This window comes from Vombatus ursinus, unplaced genomic scaffold (assembly GCF_900497805.2).
Source record: "Vombatus ursinus unplaced genomic scaffold, bare-nosed wombat genome assembly UNPS02014820.1, whole genome shotgun sequence".
NCBI classification, from domain to species: Eukaryota; Metazoa; Chordata; class Mammalia; order Diprotodontia; family Vombatidae; genus Vombatus; species Vombatus ursinus.
The window spans coordinates 19,987,565-20,015,190 of record NW_020954598.1 but is presented as its reverse complement, the minus strand read 5'-3'; the positions used below and the strand labels follow the sequence as shown (position 1 = coordinate 20,015,190).

Genomic DNA, 27,626 nt, shown 5'->3' with positions numbered 1-27,626 from the left:
ATATACCTCAAAGGTCCTATCCCTTCTTTGATCCTATTTTTCCCCCACTATAAATGAAAAAACTCTCTTTGTTGTCCTTAGCACACAAAATGTCGCAATACATATTGAACTTTAGCACTTCTGACCATGTTTTTAAAGAATTGTGTCGTTCTCATACATTCTTCTTGTTGCCTGGTCTTACTTCCATCTTCTGTATATAGTTGATTTGGTGAGATCCCTGTGCATCTACATCAGTCTCCTAGAACAAATCCTATTTTTCTTCTTCATTAAAATTGTTTCAGGGGCAGCTAGGTGGTGCAGTGGATAGAGCTTCAGCCTTAGAATCAGGGGGATCTGAGCTCAAATCTGGCCTCAGACATTTGACACTAACTACCTATATGACCCTGAGCAAGTCACTTAACCCCAATTACCTCACACACCAAAAAAACCCATGACTTAAAATAAGTAAATAAAATTGTTTCCCTTAATATCTTAAGAACTTCCCTTCTTTTATCTCATAGTGTTATGGTCCAAAATAAGGTAAACTGAGGCCCATATTCTGAGTATGATCAATTTACTGATAAGGTGTGAACTTAGCAACAAATAGGTTCTCGAGTTTCTCAGAAAAGATTAAGACCACACCGTGGGAAATGGCTACCCTTTTTATAGTTTTTAGGGAAAAGCAGAACAAAGAACAGAACTTTGTAGGCAGAGGAGCAAGTTATGATTGGTTAAAAGAACTCCATATCTTATACGGCAGAATCAGGATGATGGGTTATAGAGCTGGGGGACAATATGATTGGTTGCAAAATTGGGAATGGGGGCTAGCAACAACCCCCTCCTTCCCTCCTGTGACTAAGAAATGTTTATCGTTTGAGTCTGCCTGCAAGGTTGGAGATAGTGGACCAGATTTCTTTGGATAACTAACCAGACATCTTTGAAGACTAGCTTGGTGGTGTAAAGATACTAGACCAGACTCCCTGGTGTCCCTCTGCATTCTTCAAGAATGACAGATTTCCTTGACATAAGAATAGAACAGTGATTGACAAGAGAACTGGATTTCTAAACTTAATTCATTATAGGCCAGCTGAATTTCTGAACTAAGTTCAAGACAAAGAATCATGACTTAGGCAGTTACTGGATAAATTCAATCAGCTATAAATAGAATCAATTAAAAAAAGACACCAAATCAATCTGATTATTTCAATAGTTTCTCAAAAGAAATTTGTTCTTTAACCACCATGTTTTTGTAAAGGAGGCAGTGGGGTCAGTAAACCTGGCTTTAAGTTTTGGTTCTGCCACTGACTGGTTCTGTGCCCATGGGCTGATCACTAGCTTAAGTTTCCTGTTCTGTGGAATGGAAATAATTATTTTCTATCTCACGGTGTTATTGTACAAATCAAATGAGATAATAGATGTAAAATGTAACTATAAAGCATTGTATAAGATAAGTTATTTTTATTATTACAGGACTATGAACAAGGATGGGATCACATGTGTTGGAAGGTGCTGGATTTCATTCCCCAGACCCTATCAGACCTGAGAACAATTGCTCTGAGGCTTGTTAATATTTGTAGCTGGAAGAGTCTATTTTTAAAATTACAGAGAGATTCCAGGTTGGAAAGGGAAGCAGTGGTTAATGAGAATTGTGAACAGAAAGGGGAAGACAGAAGGACTGAGGTAGAATTGGCCTACTTCAGAAGATTATTGGCTATTTGTCAAGTAGCTGTGGATTATTCTTCATTTTGCAGTTTTACAGATGGTAGAATTGGGGGAGAGGGATAACAAAAGGGTCAGATAACAAAGAGAAAGAGCCTCTTGCCTCTAGAAACTGAAAATGGCTCAGCATAATAGGAATTTATTTAGTCTATTTTGTGAGGGTTGACCAATCCTAGATTGAGGGAATGGGGCAGAAAGGAAAACTTAGAAGGATACTGTAGGCAGTAGGTATATTTTATGCATTTTCTAAAAGTATTAAAAGAAATGATGACATTCTTCAGAGTTCCTGGTCTTGTTTCTGAGATAATGGGTGGGATGGTAAGGGAAAAGCCACAGAAGGTAGAGAAGGGGGACCTCAAAGGTCATTTTGTATTTTTTCCTTTTTATACAGAAATCCAGTTATGTCTTGGTGGACAGCACAGATGCAGCAGTCTTCAGGGCCTGGTAAGGTGGGCAGAGAGACCTGTCCTTTTTAAATTACTTTTCCCTGGAAAGTCAGAGTAATATTACAGGATTGATTCTGGATGCAGCATGATATAGGGGGAAGAGTGCTAAATTTGGAGTCAGGAAGTCCTGTGTTCAAATACTGCCTCTGGCAGTTGCTAGCCAGTGCTTAGCATGGTACTTGGCACTTAGCAGGTGCTTAATAAAATACTTGTTGACCATCTTGGGCAAATCACTTTAACTTCTCCTAGCTTCATTTTCTTCATCTTTAAAATAGGATTAACATCTATCTCACAGGGTTGTTGTGAGGATTGCCTGTAATAATTTATGTTTAGAGCTTTGCAAATCTTTCAGCACTTTATAAATATTAGCTATTATCATTTAGGGGAGCTCAAAACATTTTCCACACATCATCTTCTTGCCCTTTATCTCTTTCTCATGCTGCCATACAGAAAGGTTAAACACAGGCAAGTTAGAAAAAGTTGTTCTAGTTCTACTAGAGCTCAAACTTGAATACATCTCAAATTCTGTTCCAGCTTTCACTACCAGATCCACTTCTCAGAATGACTACTTGTTCCTCTAAGCTACTCAAGAGCTAAGCATCTAATAAATTTTAACTCAAAAATTTTATAATTATAGCTGACAACATAGTACTTCAAGGTTTACAAAGCACTGTATGTAAATTAGGTCTTCCCAATAACCTGTGAATTAGATACTTAGAGGCATTATTATTTTCACTTTTGAATGAGGAAAGTAAGGCGCAAAAATGTTAAATGATAATCCATTGTCACACAGCTAATGAATATCAAAGGTGGGATTCAAACCGGAACTCTTTTGATTCCAAATCCAATGTAAAACAGATGAATTTAAAGAAGCAACAGTTACAAAGAAAAATATATTTAAGAGTGTTATAGCAGCAAGTAAAAATGGTTGCATGTAAAGCATCCATCCCAACTACCCTTTTTGCCAAAGTTGCCCTTTTTTTAAATCCTATAATCCCTTCTGTCCTGGGGTGGTAAGATAATTAGATTCACCTTTCCACATTTAGCCAGAGCCTTAACAAGAATTTTGGTGTCCAAGGCAAGCAGCACATACAAAAGAGAGCCCTCGAATCAGCTTTGTAATTTGTGATGTAAAAATAGTACAAAAAGCAACTAAGACAAAATATACAGTTATCAATTACACATTTAATTTGTGCTTACATATGGACAGTGTTAAATTAAATGCATAAAATGAATTAAAACACAACTTGAACAAGAACAAAAAAAATCACAAGTACTGGTACAAGTCAAATTATAGTTTGGAACTGTTAAACAGAAACTAACAAATTATTGTAGAGAAAAAGTACTAAAAGTAACAAAAGAGAACATTCTGGAATTTCCTTCCCCATTTCCATACCTTTGAATTGTATTTAACCAGAATGGCTCCGTTACTCATATATCATTTATATTTCTTGGGTTAAAAAGAAAATCACATTTTGAAGAATACACAAAATTCTAATAATGAAAGAAAAAACATACTTCATTCTTTTCTCACAATTTAACTCTTCAAGCTTTACTTGTAGCAAAACTGTTACTTGGTTTAAATTGATTTTGTTTGTAATTTGGTTTTTTATTCAGTGTGGCCATATTAGATTAATTTTCTTGAGCAAGAGAAGATCTTAAGTATGTTTTTATTAATTTCAGTTTACTGAAAAATCTCTCACATGATGCTCCAGTTGCAGGTAAGGTTAAAAGTATCCTCATTGCTGTTTCTAGGATTGTATAAGATTCAGTGAGTCCATATCTGTGTATTATTTCAGTAGGTCTAATGTTGCTGACTCCAGAAATGGAGGATTACTAGTGCCTGTTATTTAAAGCCTTCCATTTCTAATGAAATGTCTGTAGAATTTAAATTGCTGCTATTTCATTTATGCCATTAGAATTTAAATTGCTGCTATTTCATTTATGCCATTTACATTATCTTGGCTCATAAATCTGTTGGATTCATCGAGAAAAATTTGCTTCCAGAAAGAAATTTGCAATCAGTGGTAATTTCATTTTGTTATACCTTTTATCAAATTGTATCCTTTAATCAAATTGCATTAAAAAATAGTATCCAGAATCTTTTAAATTTTAGCGTTATATAACTATTGGTCTGAAAAACTGCATATTTTATCCTGTGACTCATAGCAGTGCATTAGTTTGACTTTGTGTCTACAACATAGAACTCTGAACAAATGTCCATACTTTAAACCATTATCTAAGTGTTTTGATGTGCAGTTTAATGGATTTTCTCATATATCTTTTTTTTTTTTTGACCCGTGCATCATTCTACTCCTTTGAAACACATGCATTTTTATTTTGCAAGGCTTTGGTTATTTTGTCAACATGGCTAAGAATATCAGCCATGTAAATAATATAAAAATATTTAATTTGAATACTATGTCATAGTAACAATGATTTCCAGGTTCTATATTGGATCATTTGATATTACACAATCCAGGACTTTGTGGATTAATTTAGTTTGTCTCTACAAAGCATTTAAGATATTAACCCCCAAGAATCATTGTGTATCAGTTGCTATGCCCTTTCAAGGTTGTTTTCAACACAGAAATCAACACAGTCTGCTTATGAAATGAGCCATTAAAAAATTATAGGTCTTTTTACTTAGTCTATCAAAGGATATCATCTCTGGACCTACAGAAACTTAATGAATAAATTAATAATGTATACAAAATTAAAATAACTGCCTAAACACTATTTTAAATGCCAAACTTAGTTGCTGCATTGTCATAGCCCTTTTCTCTGGCTCTTTTTATATGAGCACTTTTGAGATTTGGTGTACTTGTTACTTTCTTTGTTGTACCTGTTTTCTGATTTACTTCAATGATACCAATGAAACCTTCCTCAGACTGAGTCCAACATCAAGATGGATATGTCTCTGATAGTACAACTCATTTGTTTGTGGTGTAAAATGTCAGTTAAACTGAATGTTAGAGAAGACTGATTTTCTTCTTACCACAAACAATTTCCCCCAATAAATGGAGAAATCCACTTTGTATTTTGGGTGACAAGAACTTTATGGTTCTTTTTTTATAGTCCATCATGTGATTTTTTTTTTTATAACACCATCATAATGACTTGTTAATTCAAGCAAATTTAGGAGTTTCCAGTTTCAAGACTACTGATTGTTTCTTTAGTCCCTCTAAGAGGAAGATTATTTTTGTGCAAAAGAGTAACATTTCAAATAACTTCAAAATAAGTTGCCATTTTTGTTTCTCAAACAAAAGCTTTTTAAAAAGTGTCATCAATCTATTTTCTTTTCTAAACTTTTCCATCTCTGAAATTTATCTTGATGATCTGCTGTGTTTCATGAAGTTGGCCCAAATATATTTCTAGACATTGAAGCCTTTTAATCTATTGCATATGTTTGGTCATAATAAAAGAGAATTTTTTTTAAAAACAATATGAAAGTGAATCAAAAAAAGTTTATCTAGATTTCTGGGACTAGACTAACCAGTTATGAACACCTTTGCTGTTAGGAAGTTGAATAGAAAACCAAGAATCAGAAAATACACATCTACCTTAACTTGATCCTTGACTGGATCATTCTCAGTGTCCCAACCCCTAACCATGAGTACTCCATGTACCCCCACATACATGGAGTATATCCCTTCTCTTCTCTCACTGTACCCTCTCTTTTGGCGATCTCTTTGCTGTGGGTTCAATTATAATCTTCATGCAAGTGACTCCCAGATGTATATATCCAACCCAGTTTTGTTGGACATCTCCACCTGAATGTCCTATAACCATCTTAAACTCAACATGTCCAAAATGGAATTCATCATCTTCCCCTATGTCTCCATTTCTGTTGAGAATGCCACCATCTTTCCAGTCATCAGTGTTCATAACCTCAAGCATCCTCAACTCTTCCCTCTCCCTGAACTCCCTGCTTCACACCTGTTTAGTTTCCAGATCTTGTGCTTCTGCATCCCCAACGTCTTTTGTTTCCATCTCGTTTTATTCACTCACACAGCCGCTACCGTAGTTCAGGTCCTCATTGCCTCTCACCTGTACTATTTCAGCAGCCTCTTAGTTGCGGCTTCTCTCCTCTCTCCGTTTGATCTTCTGCATGGCTGCCACAGTAATACTTCCAAAGTATGTGTCTGACTATGCCACTCCTATGCTCAAGAAACTCAAATGCCTCCCTATAACCCCTAGAAATAAAAACAACTCAGACTCCTCAACTTGGCATTGAAAGTCCTTCATGATTGGGCTCCAGTTTACTTTCCAGGGATTAGCTAAACCATTGTTCTTGCCGCTTCCACCTCCCTGCCCTGGTGCAGGCTGTCCCTCCGTACCAGGAACATGCTCCTTCCTTACCCCTGCCTTGTAGAATCCCCTCATTTCCTTCAAGGCTCATTTTATGTACTGCATCAACAGGAAAGTCTTTCCTAATCCCATTAGTTATTTGTGCTTGTTCCATTTCCCTCAAATTAGCATGTGCTTTACAGCTGTGTGCATGTATCCTCTCCACAGAATGTAAACAGTTTGAGGGGGAGGACTTTTTTCCATTTTGTGTATCCCCATTGTCTAGCACAGTAGCTTTAGCATAGAAGATGTTTAATAAATGCCTGCTGGTTTGGGTTGCATCTTGGGATATGGAATTTATGAAGTCAGAAACCTTGATGTGGTCTCATCCAGGATTGATCAGCATAGTTCTTATGTAATTTCAAATCATGAGGCAAGGGAAGGAAATAAGCATTTATTAAGCACCAGACTTTATGCTACGTGCTGTAGAAATATGATTTCATTTGATTCTCACAACCCTAGGAGGCAGGTGCTGTTATTATCCCTATTTCAGAGCTGAGGAAACTGAAGCTGACAGAGGTTAAGTGACTTGCCTAGAGTCGTCAAGCTAGTAAGTAAGTATGTGAGGTTGTATTTGAACTCAGGTCAGCTTAGCTGCCTCATGAAGGAGACTATAGGTCACAAGAATTTTAACTGCTGTTGTGCTTCTCTTTGAATTTAAGATCTTCTTCTGTGATTTGGAGATGTCAGATACTGATTCTAATAATATGAAGAACTTTCTTCCTTCCTCTTTAACTTGCTCTGAGTAGGATTTTTTCATTCAACATCAGTCCTGAGGTTCCAATTTGGTGATTTTTCAGTTTTAACAAGCCTCAAGTTATGCATTTTTATATTATGATTAAAAAATTTGGAAGCAGTCTCCTTTTAAGGTTGTCTATGCAAAATTAACCAACTGTTTATTTTAACTGGCATTGGTGGTTGTGGGTGTGCATGGATAGTCTACCCAGCACTACCTTCCATTTACTCCTTAAGTCTTCTTAGTGGATTGTTTCTCTTGGCTCAAACCTCATCCACTGGAAATTCTTTAAGCTACCGAAAATCACTTTTAATTAGATTACAAAGCAAAACAAATAATATGAAAAATGCAGCAGTTGCTTCCCAAGGTCAAGGTTCTCTACCCCCACCCAATTTCTCATATCTTCCTACTCCCTGCCCCACTTCCATGTCCATGGGAGCGGAAGGCAAGCAATTCTGTTATTTCTCATGAACTCTTCTCTCTCTCTCTCTCTCTCTCTCTCTCTCTCTCTCTCTCTCTCTCTGCAGTAGAAGATGAGAGTAGGTGCTTTGGGCAGGTCCATGTGCTACTTTAGCATACCTTGCTGGTTGCCCTTACTCAGCAAAACAAGAACAAAGCTCTGCCTACTGCTTAGGTACTAACTGTACGGTAGACTGATTATTGTGTACCCCACCTCAGCCCCAGGGATGGGATCTGAGTTTGCATGCTCATGACCAGTCATGTTAGTTCCTAAGTCCTCCATCTTCTCTACTTTTTTCTCTTTCCCTCATTAGTCCTCCAGCTAGCTGACTGATCAGCCTTAGTTCCCCTGCCTTTGGACACTAAGCCTTTTGGTCAGAGAGAACAAATGAAGTATTTTGTTCCTATTAGTCATTGGGGAACACCATTCAGAGAAACCTAGGGTCATAGCTATTATGAGCAGAACCCTTATCCTTCACCAGTAAAAGAAATATGCATTTGCTACAAATTATATAGGATACAACAGGACATCTATAAACATGCATTTTAAATGTATATATACATAAATGAAGGAGGAAGCTGGGTGGCTCAGTGGATAAAGCACTGGGCCTGGAGTCAGGACGACCTGAGTTCTAGCTCTGTGATCCTGGACAAGTTACTTAAACCTCTGTTCCGCTGAGAAGGATATGGCAAACCACTCCAGTATCTTTGCCAAGAAAACCCCATGGACAGGATTGGCATGCTATGGTCCATGAGGCCGTGAAGAGTTGGACACAACTGAACAACGATATACATAAATGAGAATATAACAATCACTGGTAGTTATTCCAGATACCAGTACCCATACAGGTAGGTACCTATTATATATCATTTACATTGGAATTGCCTTCCACAAGCATGAGTACACATGGAAACAAAGTATATAGCATATAAATCCAAAGCACATGTGACCACATTGTATATCACAGACCAAGTAAACAAATCTCATGTAGTCCTGAAATAAGGCAATACATGACAGGGTTAAAGTAATGAAAGATATACTAAAATATAATACAAGCGTGTGTAAGCAAAGTTAATACAGCAAAAGTATATAATATGGCAACCACATAGATGGTTACAAACACCGTTTATATTACATGTTAAACTCATGATACACTATATTTCACTTTGACACGAGACCAGTGTCTAAATGTCACCAGAAGGCAGGGCTGGAGGTGCCAAAGCTGGGTAAGCCACCAGGTGGCAGCTGAGGCTTTAGCAGCCCCAGTTCACTCACCAGAGCATATATGCACCCAGATGGGACTTGACTTCCCCATCCCGTAGTTCCCAGCCTTTCAGTGCCATCTCACCTAGGATAAGAAATGTGAAAATTATCCCAATTTGTCAAAATGACTCACTTCAGCTTCAGAAGAGATTCGTATCTCCTTCCCAACTTCCCATGAACAGATTACTTTCCTAAAAGGATTATTTTTCCATGTTATAGGTTAGAGTACATTTACTGAATAATTTTTTAAAGACAGCTTTAGAACTCCCAGACAAATGAACTTAGCTCATCCTGCTATGATGCAAAATCTTCATTTCACTCCACCCCATCTTTGGGACCTATATCAGATATGCCCAAATGCTTTTTTCCAAGGAAATACTTTCACACTCTACTTTCAAGGCTTCCAAGGGAAAAACAAGATTCATCTCACTGCCGTATGGTCTTGACCAACCAGCTAGGCAAAAGTCTTCTCCTAGAGCTTCAATGTAATGGTTAGCAGAGCTTCCAAGGTCAAAAGTGATCTCATTTCAGGAAGCCCTTCTGTGAACCCTATCAGTTTACTGCTCAACATATTGTTGTATACTATTCCTTCTTTAGCTTGTTTCTGATGTCTCTTGGGTATCGCTAGCATTACCCAGAGTTGCTGCCGGGCTCAGTCTGGGAGTAGCAGGTCTTCAATTTAACAAACAAAGCTACCCACATGCACCATTTTGCAAGCTCAGCATATGATATCTGCAGTGAGTCTGGCATGTTCCCACCATAATGTACACTCTTTTCTTCCTCTCTTTTAAATGACTACAGATGACTGGGTCAGACCACAGCAAGGATAGAGAAATGTGTCACTATAGAAATTTCAGAACTATGTGGCCAATGACCAAGTTAATAAATGATGGTCCCAGGGCCAGGTCCAGTGTTAAACTGATAATCTCCTTGTAGATGATGTGTCAAGGATTCTGAACACTGGCTCAAGGATGCCTACTGTTTATTCCTAATCAGAGATTGTCTGAGCTGAGGCCAGAGCTAAGTAGGCTGGCCCTATGGCAAAGATTATCCTGATGATTAGAGAATCATAGACTAAGCCCCTGCTACTGACCCCCTTACTACAATCAGAGATTTGTCATCTACTCTGTCATACCCTTCCCCACCTTCCAGCTTTTGCTTGGAGAATGATAATTTATCAACAAGTAGAGAGCGCCTAATGTGAAAACACAGTAAATGAAACAATTTATTTGCAAGGAGCTTATATTCTAACATTATGTAATGTGAGTTGTTATTTTTTTGGTAAGCAACTCAGAGGTATAGCTGCTGAAAAAAGCATGACAATGTACTCTTCTATGGCTCCACTTAAAATCCTGGGGATACAAAATGAGAGTCTACCCTGTGGAGTTATTTTCCCCTCCCACCTCTCTTCATCCCTTATATCCATCTAAGCCAGCCCTGTCCCTCTTGTATCCCCAACCCACTCTACTTTCCCTTCAGTTTCTATACTGTGGAGCTCCTTTTTCTATTTTTAGGGCCTAGAATCATGTTCTGATTTGCAAGGCAGGTTCCCTGGAGGATGGCTACCCTAGGGTCAAGATATTCTGGATCCACATCCCTGAAACTATAGGTCATCAGCTCCTGCTGACATATTTACCTTTCAGCAGGCAGCCAGATAACACAATTAGCTCAAAGCAAAGACATTTGCGAAAATGGCATAGTAGCAATACACTATTGAGAGAGGTACACTCAGCACCAGCAGAAGAGTGGACACACATAGAGGCTACAAGTAGGGAGGCACAGACACAGGGTACATGTGACTGGCATATGTGAAAAGGAGCACATGTAAGGAACATGTATGATCAAGGTTTGTGAGGAGAAGCAAGTCATTCCTCTAATACTATAGGGCTGCTAATGTATTCACACTGCTCTCAATGACTTTGGTCTCAAGTTTCTGCCAGAAGCTACTCTGCTGAACACTGCCTGATGTCACTTCGCTGTATGCTTCCAGACCCTGCTTAGCTGTTGTCTCTGCTACCTCCAGTTTCTGGCTCCTCTGAAATCCTCCAAATGGGGACTGCCAGCCCTTTTAATAAAAGCAGATCCCTTATCTGACTTTACCTTCCAAATAGGATGTCCTGCAAGAACCATATGCACAATTTTCCTCCTCCAAGAAGCTGTACACATCAGGACATCTTTTTTCTAAAAGATTTTGTACCTGGATCTATTAAATTCGAGAACTCTTGAACTTGGAGTATCCACAAAACAACTACCAGAAATCTCCTTTTTCTGATAAAAGGCCAGGATCATGATTTTTAGGGAATTCAGACTCTTTTCTATACAGAAAGTTGAGGTTCAGGGATGAATATTCTTGAATTCTTCTTTCATACAGTATATGTATATGCTCATTTCTGCTATGACCATATCCTTCTGCGACACAATCAACCACTGCTTGGGGTGAGGTGGGGAATGAGAAGTTCTTTGTCCTTGCTGTGTTCTGGAAGAGGTACAAGGGAAAAGATGAAGAGAGAATCCTCAAGGATTGAAACTTCAGAATGGAGCCAGCTTGCGTTTATAGACCACAGGGGTTGTAGCTGATCCTAGTTCAGCCAATCACTAGGATTTCTGTGTATCACATTTGTACCTTCATCTAATGACCGAAGCCCTATAATCTTATCAGATTGGTTGAAGAACTTCTTCAATTTGAATGTGCGTTAACAATGGTCTGTTGTGTTATGAAGTTCAAGAAACTTATTATTTGTTCCAGGACTCTCTTGATTATCCTTCATACTCTACCTCTTTCTCTCACTCTTCTTACATATTCACAGTTGGGAGATATGAAGCATTTTGTTTAAGGAACAATGAAGCTAGTGTCAGCAGGTCTCAGCAGAGGAAGTACACAGAGGCACATAAGGTAGAGAGGTAGGACAAGGAAAGATTAACAAGGACTTTGAATGCAAAGCAAAGGATTTGCTATTTGATCCTGGAAGTGATAGGGAGCCACTGGAGTTTATTGAATGGAAGGAGGAGATAGTGATGATCAAACCTGTTCTTTAGGAAGATCACATTGACAACTGAGTGGAGTCAGGAGAGACTTGAGACAGGGACACCAACCAACAGACTTGTAGTAGTCCAGGTGTGAGGTGATAAGGGCCTAAACCAGGGTGGTGGCAGTGTCAGAAGAGAAGGATGTGTATGTGTGAGATGTTAGAGTGATGAAAAAGCTGGGACTTCAACTCTGATTGATATAGGGGAGGGGGAGTGAGAGAGAAAGAGAGTGAAGACACCTAGATTGCAAGCCTCAGTGACTGGACAGATAGTGGTGCCTTCCACAGCAATAAGGAAATTAGGAAAAGGGGAGGGTTGGGGGGAAAAGATGACAAGTTTTGGACATAGTTTAAAATGTCAATGTGACATTCAGTTCAAGATGTCTGAAGAGCTGTTAAAGATGCAAGACTGTAGGTCTGGAGAGAGGTTACGGCTGGACAAGTATAACCGAGAGTCATCTGTATAGACAATGATCATTGAAACCATGAGAACTGATGAGATCACCAAGTGAAATAATATAGGGGGAGAAGTAAAGAGAGTCCAGGACAGAGCTTGATGGACCACTCCACCTACATTCCCCACCTTATTCTTGATAAGCAAGAATCAGCAACTATCATATTCTGTAACTTAGTGTTCAATAAACCTAAGAACTTAGGGAAAAAATATCTATTATAATAATTGCTTGGAAAATTTGAAAGCAATTTAGAAAAAATAAGGTTTGGACAAACATTTTGTACCATATACTACAGGAAGTTCTAAATGGATATTCAACGTATTTTATGCAAAATCACACATACGTAAATTTAATGAAAGTGGATTGCATTATCTTTTACAATTATAGCTAAGAGAAGGACAAAGACAATCACAAAAAATAAAATAGGTAATTTTAGTTACATGAAATTGAAAAGCTTTTTGAACAAATAAAATGCCACATCTAAGATAATGGAAACTACCAATTAGGAAAACATTTTGCATCAAATATCTCTAATAAAGGTACAACATTCACATTATATAGGCGAGTAACACAATTATATAAGACCAAGAGCCATTCCCCAAAAGAATTGAGAACTGTTAACAACCACAGGGAAGATTACAGTAATAATTACAGAAATGCAAATCAAAGTGAGTCTTGAGATTTCACCTCGAATCCAGGAAATTGACGAAGATGACAAAAGATGGAAATAATGTTGGAAAGGAAGATAGCAGACTAATATGTTGGTAAAACTATGAACCATCCTTGAAAGCAATTTGGAATTTTTCTTTTAAAAAGAGACTAAAATGTCCATATCCTTTGGCCTAGGAATCCTACTGTGAGACATATAGCCTAAGGAGGTCAAAGAAAACAAGGTTACATACATACCAAAATGTTCATAGTAGTAGTTTTTTGTGGTAGCATAGAACTGAAAAGTAGATAACGATCATTTGGAAAATGGCTTAACAAATTGTGGTACATGCATATAATAGTATCTATCACTGCACTCTAAGAAGAGAATATTAATGTTAAGAATTCAGGAGGTGGGTAGGTGGTGTTGTGGATAGAGCACCGGCCCTGGAGTCAGGAGGACCCGAGTTCAAATGCAGCCTCAGACACATAACACTCACTAGCTGTGTGACCCTGGACAAGTCACTTAACCCCATTGCCTAGCAAAAACACAAATAAAAACAAAAATAATTCAGAAAAAAGAGAAGATATGTGAATTGATGCAATTCAAAGTTAGCAAAACCTGAAAAACAATATACACAATGACTGCAACAACAGAAATGGAAAAAACAGTGCAACTGAATAGTTTGTAATCATAATGACCAGGCTTAGACCTAAACAGGACTTGAGAAAATACAACTTCTTCACTTCAGTGCTAAGGTGGAGGACTTTATACATGGAATATTGCATATACCATCTGATGCAGTTGATATGTTGGTTTTGCCAAACTGCTTTTTTTTTTCTTTTTCTTTTTAAATTTCTATTACAAAAGAAGGCTCGCTGAGCAGGGGACAAGTGAGGGGATTACATTTAGAAGTAAATATAATGTAAAACAAAAGAAATCAATAAAAACATAATTTTTTTTTAAAAAATCAGTAGGTAATCATGACTCTCACCCAAGTAGTACTTACAGAGTAAAGTTTATGTACTTATTTTTGGTAACATAAATGCAAGGATGGAGGTTTCTATCCCCAGTTAATGTAAACCATGAAGGCCCAGATTTCCCAATTGAATCAGTCAAAGGTATAAACTAGGTGGAACAAGTGCTTAATCATTTTAGAAGTGATATACTTGGGTCATTGAATGAAAGAAGATAACGCTTAGGAAATATTTTGTGATGTGGCAAAAATCAGACACATCTCTGGGCTTAGGCATAATACAGCAAGCCAGTTTAGAAGAACACAGTCCAGCACTGGTAGCTTCCAGACTCAAGAGCACCTTAAAAAGGGCAGACCCTCTTACCTCTACCAAAGAGTATGGGGGGTGAAGGGTGGGTAGTATTGCACTCTTCCTCCCCTGTTGACATAGAAAGACTGCTCTAGTACAGAACAACAAACCCAACCCATATCAGAGAGAAGCACACCAAACACAAACAATCAGATTTAGAAAGATATCCAAGGAAGAACATAATCTGAGGGCATGGAATCCTTTGAACCAGAAAAGAACGTTTCTATAACTTCAAGAAAGGGCTTCCAATAACAAGGAAATATGTTTACCCTTTGGCTACACATATTCTTTACACATGTATCTTAATGTCATTGTACTTTAAACTGTCTTCTGAACTCTGGGAGAAGAGAATGTGCCATAGGCTTTTTTGGGGGGAAATATTTTGAATCAATTGTTCTTACTAAATTAATAAATACCCTTTTTCTAAGGGTAATTACTAAGCACAGAGGTGTACTTCAAATTATTAGGCATGTGACTACTAGAAACCCATGACCAGAGACAGGCTCTAACAGTAACGTTCACCTTGGGAGACCTAGCCTGCAAACTAGAGTGGGATTTGGAGAAATAGCTCCAGAAGGTGTACTGCTTTCAGATGCTAGAGAGACTGTATGCTGACTCCACTAAGCTTTATGCTTATGCCTCTGGGTCATGAATAGACTTTTTTTGGGGGGGGCTAGGCAGTGGGGTTAAGTGACTTGCCCAGGGTCACACAGCTAGTGAGTTATGTGTCTGAGGCTGGATTTGAACTTAGGTCTTCCTGAATCCGGGGCTGGTGCTGTATCCACTGTGCCACCTAGCTGCCCCTCATGAATAGACTTTTAAAGACTTGATCTATTGTCTCATGCATGTACCAGTGGTGGTTTAGGCAAATACAAGTAAGCCCCTTTTCTAATACACTAAAGTCTTTTCCGTGATCTACAGTGGGAGAAAGGAAGGGAAAAGTGGTAAAGCATTTTACAAGAGGGAAATGACAATTTTTTGGTACTTTTACTTCATTTTATTTTAATAAATTATGTACTTTAAGTGTGGATTGCCTACATGATATAAAGCTAAAAGATTGTCTTCTCAAGGAGAGGAGAGTGAAGGGAGGGGAAGAATTTGAGACTCAAAATTTAAAAAACTATTAAAAATTTATTTTTACATGTAACTGAGATGCTGCAGTAAGGAGTATTATATCATTTATCCATCAGATGGCACTACACCCAACCAACCCAGTGCTTTTGTCAGAACAGATTCTGTGCTGTAGGGTTCCTGCTGTCCAGCAGATGGCCTCTCAGCCCATAAACTCTTAGCTTCCCTGACCCCCTACGCTCCAATCCAAACTTGTGCAGATTATGGTACAGATGTAACTGCCTGATTACATTTTTTTTAACTTTTTTCTGCTTTTATGTGGGAGCTCTGGATTTTGGCTATGACGTTCCTGGGGATCCCTTTCAGGAAATGATTGGTGGAGTCTAACTTTGCCCCTTGGCTCTAATAGATTAGAAGTTTTCACTTAGGTTGTACTTTGCCCTTAGGTCCTAATAGAACTGTATAGTTTGCATTTATGATTTTTTTGAAATATAATTTTGTAGGCTATGTTTTTTATTCTGGTTTTCAGAGATTCTAACGATTCTTAAATTGTCTCTCCTTGACCTGTTTTCCAGGGTTGGTTTGTTTTTTTTTAATACCAAATATATTACATTTTCTTCTTTTTTTTAATCTTTTGATTTTGTTCTCTCACGGAGTCATTGATTTCTATTTGTTCTATTCTAGTTTTCAGGGATTTCATTTCTTGGATAAGTTTATCACTTCTCTTCTAAGCAAATTTTTCTTCAAATTCTCATCCCAGCAATCTGAAAGCTTCAGGCCAGATTGTTCTTTTGCCATTCTGATTATAGTGCTTCTCAATATCAACCAGTTATAAGTTAAATCATTTAGAGGCTTTGAGAGGATACCATAATAGTTTAAAAGTTCTGATAATAACCACCTTTTCCTAGATAAGTCTTTAACTCTCAAAGATTGTTCAGATATGGCCAGCTGATGAAGCTACTTTCTTCTCAGATTTGTAATCACGCTCTGCTGAGATACCATTTGACCCAAATACTTGACAGAGGCACTGAAGAATATTGCTCGTCAGTTGACAGATTCAAACCTCTGCATGGTGTCATCTTATCTAGACTTGTTCTGAGGTCTCATGGTCTCTAGACCTGTCTCATGACATTTCCTAGACTCCAGCCTGTCCTTCCACGTTCAACCCTATCCAACTCTACATATATTGTCTTCTCCAATTAGAATGTAAGATAGATTTATAGCCATTATGACTGCCTGGACAGAGACAGGCAACCCAGCATCCCTATATCTACTTAAGGGTTTCGACTAGTGTTAAAAGGAGGAAGTGGGGGTAGAATTTGCTATTTCTAATAATTAGGGTACATGAGAAGAAGACTATACAAATATGGAGGAAAGAGTGGGTGGGATACATATTAGATGAACCTCATTCTTATCTGATATGGACAAAGGAAGGTTGAATGTATTCACATACATATAGTTTGGTGTAAAAATATGTCTCAGCAAGGAAACAAGCATGGAGGGTTGGAGTTGATTAAAAGAGAGGATAATATTGGGGAATAATTACAAGCAAAATAAGCTTCCTAATCCTAAAAGGAGAAAAAAAACCTAGAATCTGAGGGGGTGCCTTAGATTGTCCCCCTTAGACAAACGGGGAATAGCTGAACAGATTGTGGTCTATGAATGTAATGGAATATTATTATTTCATAAGAAATGACAAAAGAGATGCTTTCAGAGAATCTTGAATAGTACAAACTGATGCAGAGTGAAGTGCTCAGAGCCAGGAAATAATTTATACACCGAACAACTTTGAAAGGTTTACGAACTCCAAAGCATTGACCAACCATGTCTCTAGAGGATTTACAATGAAGCATGTTACCCATCTCCTGAGAGATGTAATGTATGTAAGATGAGGACACATATTTTTGGACATGACCACTGTATGGATTCATTTTGCTTGATTATGCTTATTTGTTACAAAGATTTTTTTTTCCTTTCTCCCTATTGAGGGGTAGAAAGCAGTAGTGATACTGCTCCTCCCCTCCCCCCAAAAAAGAACCATTGCAACATATTTTAAAATGTACAGAAGAGGATAGAAGTTCAGAAGGTTAAATAGGACAGTTTTGAAAGAAACATGTAGCATTTATTGTATACTTATTTTAAAAAGCAAGCAATGTATAATGGAAATTCATAGTTTCATACAGAATCTTTTTGTGTTCTGTGTGTATGGAAATATTCTTTTTGGTGTTTAAGTCCAGAATAAATTTTTTTTTTAAAAATGATGTAAACTACTTGAAGGCAGCAATTGTCTTGTTTATATTTGTATCTCTAGCATTTAGCACAGTACCTAGCGCATAGACTTAATAAATGCTTTTTCATTCATTTATTCATACATAATTACATATCTTCCAGCCAGTCTAACCTTTGATAGGTCTTTTCTCATACTCTTCCAACATTATTCGAAGATTGTACAGAATCCAGATATAGCAATACCTCTGTTGTGTTGCCAACCATTTTTTCCGCAAGCCATGGAAAAGTGAGAGATGCTTCTAAAATTCCTTAGGGCATGTACTCAAACTAGTAGAATCCCATTGGGCAGGAGAGTCAGGGTGGTAGAGTGGATAGAGGGCTGGGTTCAAACTTTGCCTCTGATGCTGGATGAACAGGCAGATCTCTAAAGACTCTTAAATTGCTAAGGAGTTGTCAGGTTACGTTGGTGAAGAATGTAACAAGAATTTCCTCACCATTGAAATCCCAGGTTTGTATTAAAACAGTGTCTTACTGCGAGTGTTATTCAGCAGGAGGTTATTTGGTAACTTCCTAGTTTAATTATTCTTGCTAATTAAGCACAAACTAAGTTGTTTCTCTGTGCAGAAAGAGTGCATTATTGTTACATTGCCTTTCTATTAAGAATAATTGTAGTGCTCTTAACCTGAGAGTGGCCTCACGGGGCCAGGTGTTGCTTAACTGCTTAAAATAGTTGTAAGAGAAGACTGACAGCTGTCAGAAATTGCCCAAAACTGGCTATTCTGCATAGGTAGAGGGAGTTTCTTCACCTGGAGTGCCCTATATGCCAGCGAAATCACAGGTCTGGAGTGAAAAGTAATATGCTTGGAGGGCTGTGTGCATGAGTGGTTAGAGAGCTCATGTCTGAGTCAGGATGATCCAGGTTCAAATTCTGCATCTGATACATACTAGATATATGTACCTGGGAAAGTTGCTCATCTCCTCAGGCAATTCTCTGTAAGTTACAGATCTTCAATCCATATAAAAATGCTGCTGTCTGTATTATTAGAAGATTTTTTTTTTATTGGTACTTCCCTATACCATTAGAATTCTAAGTCCAAAGTTGTGGAGGTTTTTGGAGTAGTCGTCATTGTGTTAAAAAAAATTGCATCAATAACATTTCATTTTAAAAAAGAAATTGCACATGTGTTAAAAACATGTACCATCAAGGACAAATGCATGTGTTAACTTTTGTGCTCCCCGTATGGAGCAAAATCCCACCTACTTTGTGCTAAAATTACAGCTCTTCCCTTGAGTCAAATATACATCCTAGGCTAATTCTTCTTGCCTGATGTCTTCTAGTTTGCCGAATGTGCCTCCAAGAACCAGGAGATCCTGAAAAGTTAGGGGAGTTTCTGCAAAGAGATAACCTCCGTATCCATTATTTCTGTCTTGTGAGTATATCCCCTTCCCTCCTTTAAATTCCCAGTGGCTTCTGTACGTTATTCCTCATTTTGTTCACCCTGTCTCATGTGCTCGATCCCATTATATTTTTTTTCCCCTTGCTTCCTCAGTTTAAGTAGTGGTGGAAAGTCTACTGGCCTTGGAATCAGAAGATTTGAGTTTGAGTCCTATGTGACATTTTATTAATTATGAGATTCTTGAAATGGGTATTGTAATACCCGTACTGGTACTGCCCTCTCGCAGGATTATTTTGAGAACAGTGCTTTATAAACCTTTAAGTGAGAGATATGTGTGTGTGTGCATTATTATACACCATTATATACAATAATAATAAAAAACCTCACCACTACATCCTGCTGTCTTGCTCTTCATTGATGATTGTAGTCTATCTGTTCTACTGCCTTTCAGATCCTGTCCAGTGGGCTGCCTCAGCGGGGCCGGGCTAGTGATGGCTTCCATGGATTCTTACCTGAGGACATCAAAAAGGAGACAAGCCGAGCTGCTAGGAAGGCTAGAAACCCTGAAAATACGGGCCTCTGCCCCCTTTTCTGTCCCTTTCCTTTCCCCCTGTTGGGTTCTGAGAGCTTATTGAGCACAGTGCCTTCCCCATCTGCTCCAGATTCTGGTGGGCTGGAGGTCCTAATTGAGGAGGGAGCAGACAAGCCCTGGAGGTTTCATAGGGGCCCCCTACCCCTATCAACCAGGGCACTGCCATTTTTCGCAGATGTGCTGGGGGCTATGGTTTCTCCTTTCTGGGGCTGTGAGCACTGTCTGGGGTTTCAATTACAGACCTGCTTTGTGTGCAAGAAAAAGGGAGCTGCCATCTTCTGCCAGAAGGAAAGGTGCCGAAGAAACTTCCATTTACCCTGTGGCCGAGAGAGAGGCTGCATCTCACAGTTTTTTGGAGAGTACAAGTGAGTATTTGGAAAGCAAAGTTGAAGCTGCCCATTTAGAGTTTGCTTTAGCTGAGATGAAATTGAAAGCAGGTTGTCAATGGGCCTAGTTTGAATCCATCCTTTAGTTTGGTTCAGCGTTGTTGTTTGGGGGTGATGATGATTCAAACTACAGAATGAGCTCCCAGCCAATAAGTCCTTACCTGCTGATGTCACCACATTAGACCCTTGGAAAGCCCACCCTCTGGGAGGTGCTCTCTTGGCTTCAAGCCTTGTGGGAAATGGAGTGACATATTCGTAGAACACCTTTGCAGTCCCTTCAGATTTCTCCATAGGCTCGCTAATTGGCATGTAGCAGTCACAAATAATTGTCAAGACCTCCACATTAGTGTTGTATCCATTACACCAGAGAAATAGGTTACATGCAGAAACATGTAGCAAAGCTGTATACAGTAGGCCAAATAGGTCACGAAATACATATCCCATAGTATTACATATCAGGTTATTATACTATACGATATCATATGTTGAAGTCACATACAAACTATACAACGCATTCACTCCATGAATGATCATTGTCTGACTACAGATAAACATGGATAACCTCCTTTCTCATTATCCATGGGACATCATATATCAGCCAGACCACTGGTCAGTCCAGCCACTCCTAAGGTGACTCACTGTCCATTCTGCAACCTTTGTATCCTCAGACCCACTGACCTCCTATGTCTCAACCAATCTGTAGTTGCCCACTGCTAACTCTAGCACCTAATGAGTCAGACTCTATATGTGGCTTCTTTTCCTTGGAGCTTTCACAGCTGGAGTATTAGGTAGAAAACGGGCAGCCACTGAATCCATCCCTTCTTTCTTATCTCAGCGCAGGCACAGGTGGTAAGATGGCCCATGGTTTTCTATCCCTTGAGAAGGTACCAACCTATAGCATCCTCATCATTCAAATTGTTATTTGAAACCTTTCCGTAGACCATCGTCTGGCTCCAACTATTCATTTGCAGTTCGCAGATGGGCCATGCTAGGACTTCTCTTGGTCTGTTCTCCATTTCTTCTCTCTTCCTGGTTTCCAGGGAGTCCAACTAATTCCCCTGTGGGTAATATATCATTTTGAATGGGCCCCAACCATTCTTTGGGGCTGTGTTGTAGATTAACAAATTTCCTAGGCTCTGGAGTACTTAGTATGAGATGGCTCTGCAGCGATATTCATTACCTTGTGCTTTCTCTGGGCACCAAGACTTCATATCATACCTCAAATGTGGCTGTTACTCAAAGTCAAGCAGACACAGATGGTACCATTCTTGGTGACATTATATACATGAACTCGAAAGGCCACATGCTGACTCCACTGAGACGTCCACTCAGGCTTCAGGGTCCTCAGCATGTTTAGCAGGTACAATTAAAACAGATCCCTTTGAAGGTGGTAAGGTACAATTCTAGACTTCTTTTAACTCTAATTACTAACAGAACTTGTACCTCCTTAGTTAGCTTGTTCTCAAGATGTTAGCCTTAATCAGAAAAGGAACGAGGACTCTGAAATATGGTACCCCTCTTTGCTATGTAAGAGTCAGTGTGGGGGCAGCTAGGTGGCGCAGTGGATAGAGCACCAGCCCAGAAGTCAGGAGGACCTGAGTTCAAATCTGGCCTCAGACCAAACATTTGATACTTACTAGCTGTGTGACCCTGGGCAAGTCGCTTAACCCCGATTGCCTACAAAAAAAAAAAAAAGGAAAAAAAAAAGAGTCCGTGTGCCCTTAATCCTATCTAGGCTCCATTCTCCCTTGGCCACATGGTCCAGGTCCCTGGAGTTCTATTACCTCATAGACTACTTGGTCACTCCTAGATCCCTTCCACAGTCTTTCTGTATATAAGGTACATCTCATCTCCATTAAGATGCTGGGATTTTTATAATCTAGCCAATAGGTCACAGGTGCTCAGCTTCCTTAAGAGACTGGCCAATATGGTGGATCTTTAATAAACCTTGTCTTTGGCTGAAAAAAAAAAAAAGATTCAGTGTGACTATCTTGTGCTGATAAATCCAGACAGGATCAAGGATGTCACTGTGCTTTGAGTTCTCTGGAAAACTTAGGGCTTAGCCCGAAGCTTTTTGGAAATATGTTCCTAAGGACATACTACATACATACAGTGTCATGTTTTAAGTAACTTGGAAACTTTGCAAGGGTTATATGTTTGCTTCTCTCCCCAGCCTTTAGTTATGAACATCTGGCATTCTTGATGACTGTTTAAAACCAAGTTGGTGCCTTCAGAAATGGGGAAATATAGGACCTGGCTAATTTGGCTTTGCATGTCAATAAAATGCTAGTAAGAATAAATAAGACATTTTTTTTAAAAAACGTTTTTATTGGTATACTTGGTTTTTATACCATTTTCATTTCTGAATGTATCCTCCCCCTATCCCTTATCCAAAATGTCATCCCTTATAGCAAAGGATTTCCAAATACATCAACCACATCTGTTAGTGTATATTCCACACTTATAGCATCCTACCTACCTCTGCAAAGGAAGGTGGAAGATGCCTTTTCTCAACTCCTCTCTGGGTCCAGTATGGACAGTATGATTACACAGCTTTTAGTTTCATTTTGTTGTTCTTAGTTTTTTACATTATTATAGTCAGCATCTATATTGTTTTCTTGGTTCTGCTTCATTCTGCAGTCCGTATGAGATTTTTCATATTTTTCTGAAATTCTTTATATTTGCCTCTCCCCTCAGTGCAGATATTCCATTATATTCATGTACCACACTTTGTTCGGCCATTCCCCAGTCAATGGACATCGACTTTGTTTCCAGTTCTTTGCTACTGCAAAAAAAAATGCTTTGAATATTTTGGTGTGTGTAAGATCTTTTTGTATTTGGCCTTTTCAGGAGCATGTACCTCATAGTAGAATCTCTGAATCAGAGAACATGAACATTTTTAAAAAATTTTTATTTTGAACATTTTAGTCACTTTTAAGCTTACCTCTTAATTCTAAATTGCTTTCCAAAATAATTAGACCAATTGACAGCTGTATCAACAGTGTGTTAGTGTGCCTGTCTTCTTATAGTACCTCCAACTTTGACTATTTCCATCTTTTGTCACCTTTGCCAACTTGCTAAGTGGGAGATAAAACCTCAGACTTTTTTCGATTTTCATTTCTCTGATTATTAGTAATTTGGAACTGTCTTGAACATGGTGGTTAGTTTGCAGTTCTTCTTTTAACTTCTTATCTTTGGCTTTTAGTCTTGATGTTTCTGTTAATTCTCTATATGCTTTGCATATCATACCCTTATCAGAGAGATTTGATGCAAAGATTTTCTTCCCAGTAGACGCTTTTCTTTCTTAATTTAGCTACACTGATTTTGCCCAAGGCAGTTGTGAGGGAAGGGAGTGGAATCAAGAAGACTCCTGAGTCCAGATATGGCCTCAGACATTTAACTGGATTTGGCTGGATGACCCTGAGCAAGTCACTTAATGTCTGCCTACCTCAGTTTCTTCATCTATAAAATAGGAATAATAGCACCTATCTCCCAGGTTGTTGTGAGGATAAAATAGTATTTTAAAAGTGCTTTGTAAAACTTAAAGCACTATATAAATGCTAGTTATTATTACTATTTGTGCAAAAGCTTTTTAATTTCATGAAATTAAAAGGCTTTGTTCAGTTAATTTATCCCTCCTCCTACAAAAGCTGTGCTCTTCTAATTTTTTCATAGTATAAACATTTTTAAAAAAATTCTCCTTGAGAGTATTTTATTTTTTCCAATTACATGTAAAGATAGTTTTCAACATTCATTTTCATAAAATTTTGAGTTCCAAATTTTTCTCCCTCCTCTCCAAGATAGCAAGCAATCTGATATAGGAGTATAACCTTTTATTTTCAGTGACCACACCATTTTTAACCGTTTTTAGCAATCCACCAAAGGCCATATTTGAACTGTGTGTCACTCCTTTTAAGGTGCAATCTATAGGAAACATTACCAATTGTATGTGAGCAAAATAGGTATGTAAAACATATTTTATTAGGATGTGTACCAGGGAATTTTATTTGTTTAAGGGGAATAGTTATTGAATAAATCATAGAAGACATTTTTATTCACCAAATTAAAGAAACTAAAATTTAAATAATCTTTAAAAAGTAAGTAATTGAGAGAATAAACATAGACAAGGAGGAAACAAAATTACTGCTTTTTGGTGATGAAATATGATGGTTTACTTAGAGAACCCTAGAAAGCCAAGTACAAAAGTAATGGAAACAACTTTAGCAAAGTTGCAGAATGTAGAATAAATCCACATGAATCATCAGCATTTCTGCCTGTTACCAAAAAACCTAGCAGGAAAAAAAAGAAAGAGAAATTCCATCTGCTTTCCCAGACACACACAGGAACTATATGAGCACAATTACAAAGCACTGATTATGCAAATAAAGACAGATCTAAGTAATTAGAGAAATATTAATTGCTCTTGAGTAGGCTGAATAACTGTAATAAAAATGGCAATATTAATTTAATTATTCAGTGCCATACCAATCAAGCTGTGAAAGGATTACTTTATAGAACTAGGAAAGTTTATCTGGAAGAATAAAAAAGTCAAGAATCTCAAGGATTAATGAAATAAAATGGGAAAGAAGGGAACCTAAGAATACCAGATCTCATAATATACTAACATAGCCAAAATTGTCAAAACTATTTGATATGGATTTAAAAAGAGGGGTTGATCATTGGAACAGATTAGGTACATAATATGCATAAGCAAACAAACATAGTAGCCAAATGTCTGATAAACCCAAAGATCCCAGGTATTGGGTCACACATTCAGTATTTGACCAAAACTGTTGGGAAAACTAGAAAGCGATCTGTCAGAAACTTAAGTGTAGACCAACTTCTTGCACTGTGTACCAAGGTAAGCTCCATTGTGTACATACTTTAGAATAAAGGTTAATATTATAAACAAATTAGAGGAGCAAGGAAGAAATTACCTGTCAGATCTATGACTATGAAAGAGTTCACAATCAAACAGGAGATAGAGAACATCACAGAAAGTAAAGTGGACAATTCTGATTGCATAAAATTTTAAGAGTTTTTTTGCACAAGCAAAACAAATTCAGTCAAATTTAAAATTTTTTTAAAATTTAAAAGTAGGGAAATGGGAAAAAAAAATCCTTGCAGCAAGTTTCTCTGATAAAGATCTCATTTCTAAGATATGTAAGGTATATATGATATTAAAATATATATGATATATATGATATTATAAGATATATATGAATTAAATTTATAAGAGTGAGTCATTCTCCAAATAATAAATGGTCAAAGGATATGAATAAGCAGTTTTCAGAGAACTACAAGTTATCAGTAGCTATGTGAAAAAAGTGCTCTAAATCACAAAATCTAATTAGAGAAATACAAATTTAAAATACCCATCACATTGGCAAAGTTGACAAAAAAGGATAATGACAAATGCTGGAGGGGCTATGAATTGATCTATTCATTCAGAAAGCAATTTGGATCTATGTCCAAAAAACTATTAAACTGTGCATACCCTTTGTCTCAAGAATGCCACCAATAGGGGCAGCTAGGTGGCGCAGTGGATAGAGCACCAGTCCTGAAGTCAGGAGTACCGGAGTTCAAATCTGACCTCAGACCAAACACTTGACACTAGCTGTGTGACCCTGGGCAAGTCACTTAACCCCAATTGCCTTAAAAAAAAAAAGAATGCCACTTATAGACCTATATCCAAAGAAATTTTTAAAAAAAGAAGAAAAGGACCCACATGTACGAAAATATTCATAGCAGTTCTTTTTTTGGTGGAAAGCAGTCAGAAACTGAAGGGGCGCCTATCAGTGGGGAATGGCTGAACAAGTTATGGTATATGAATGTGATGAAATACTGTTGTGCTATAAGAAATTATAAAGGAGATAGTTTTAGATAAACTTCAGAAGACTTGCATGACTTGACATAGAGTGAAATGAACAGAACTAGGAGAACAATTTAACAATAACAATATTGTAAAGACAAACAACCTTGAAAGACTTGGGAATTCTGATCAACACAGTGAACAACTGCAATTCCAGAGAACTTGGGTTAAAACATACTACCCACCTCCAGATAGAGAGCTGATGGACTCAGTACAGAGTGAGACATGCTTTGTTGGTTTGACACGGCCAATGCAGGAATTGGTTTTGCTCAACTTAAAAATTTACCAAATTTTACTTTAAAAAATACAAACTTAAAAAGTGAGACACATAAAACAAAAACAAAAAAATTTAAGACTTTTATAGAGTGTGCTTAGAAACACCTAGCATAGCCCTATCCCATACTCTTATTGTTAGAAACCTAGTTTGGTTCCTCTGTTACAGATCATTTTGTGAAAAACATCGCCCAACACAGGACATTCAACCAGAGAAACGGGCAGAGGAGGACTGCATCTTGTGTTGTGAAAGCTTATCTGGAGGGAATGATGATAACATTCAGAGTCCATGCTGTAGTCGTATGATGTACCACCGAAAGTGCATACAGGTGGGGAGGTTTACCCGTCTCAGGCTCCCCCTGAGGCCTGTACCACTGTCTGACCTGGAAGCAAAAGCATCCAAGTGAATGCCCAGGTAAACATCAGCCTTCTCCCCAACTCTGGAGGCCTGTGTGGTTTTGGCCCAGACCTAGCAGTGTAGATAGGAGTATGGTCAGGCCAGGGAGCAGTCTTAGGAACTTCAGACCTTGGTCTCTAAGACCTACACATAGCTGAACTGTTTCCTGGACCATGCCAAAAATTTAAGGGAAATGCTTAACCAAAAAGATCCACAGGTTAGCTCCAGAACCAGCTTAGCCTCCAGAGATAAAAAAGGACAGGAACTATAGTATCTGTACAAGTTGTTAGTCCCAGTAAGGACCACAACTGCACAGGCCTCCAGGATTAGGGATGAAAGCTGATATTAGCTAGGGCATTACTTGGGCATCCTTGTTTCTAGGTCAGAGAGTTGGGCTTTACCCCACCTAAATTCTTCTCTTAGGAGTAGATCATAGCTAAGATCCTCCCCATTTGTGACCAGCTTCACCAAGTCCCTAGACTAGGTCTTTCAGTTGGCTCTCTATCATTGTTCTAAGGTGGTGGGTCTAGGGTATGTATATGTATGGAAGGTGTTCATGAGTCTTTACCCCTGTTTCTTTTACAGAAATATGCCCATTCATCAGCAAAGCATTTCTTCAAATGTCCTCAATGTAATAATCGAGAGGAATTTCCTAAAGAAATGTTAAGAATGGGAATACATATCCCAGACAGGTAACAGGAACTCTTTAGACAGATACCTAGTACAAGAGCAGAGGTCTCAGTTTTTCTAGAGGGTAGTGCAAGAAATTAGGAGGTAGTATAGGCATGTATATTGCATTGAGAGAGCTCTGATTAAAGTGAAGGAGCAACTCTTTTGAAATTATTTGCATGGTGATTTAGAATTATTAGATTTCTTAGATTCTGGGGTGATACTGATCAGGATGAATGGGATAAACCCTCTATTCCCACTTCTAGGGATTATTGGTACAAATTCTATCCTTCTCCCAGTCTCTCTCACAAGAGTTGTACCATTTTTTTTTT

At 38.1% G+C, this 27,626-nt stretch overlaps 1 protein-coding gene across 6 annotated transcripts in view; it reads left to right on the top strand.

Moving 5' to 3' along the window:
- The window catches only part of PHF7 (PHD finger protein 7), a 32,226-nt gene extending 4,905 nt beyond the window's left edge, over positions 1 to 27,321 (top strand). For 2 of the 6 annotated variants that reach the window (XM_027836945.1, XM_027836944.1), the window contains exons 2-6: positions 2,090 to 2,142; positions 19,047 to 19,138; positions 19,557 to 20,062; positions 26,398 to 26,557; positions 27,211 to 27,321. In XM_027836945.1, the coding sequence (XP_027692746.1) occupies positions 2,100 to 2,142; positions 19,047 to 19,138; positions 19,557 to 20,062; positions 26,398 to 26,557; positions 27,211 to 27,321 (912 nt within the window). In that variant the 5' untranslated portion in view covers positions 2,090 to 2,099. Of the gene's footprint in view, positions 1 to 1,449; positions 1,486 to 2,089; positions 2,143 to 3,827; positions 3,866 to 19,046; positions 19,139 to 19,556; positions 20,063 to 26,397; positions 26,644 to 27,210 lie in introns of all 6 variants that reach the window. The other 4 variants (XM_027836947.1, XM_027836941.1, XM_027836943.1 and 1 more) reach the window with 4 other exon arrangements.
- The last annotated feature ends 305 nt before the right edge of the window (positions 27,322 to 27,626 follow it).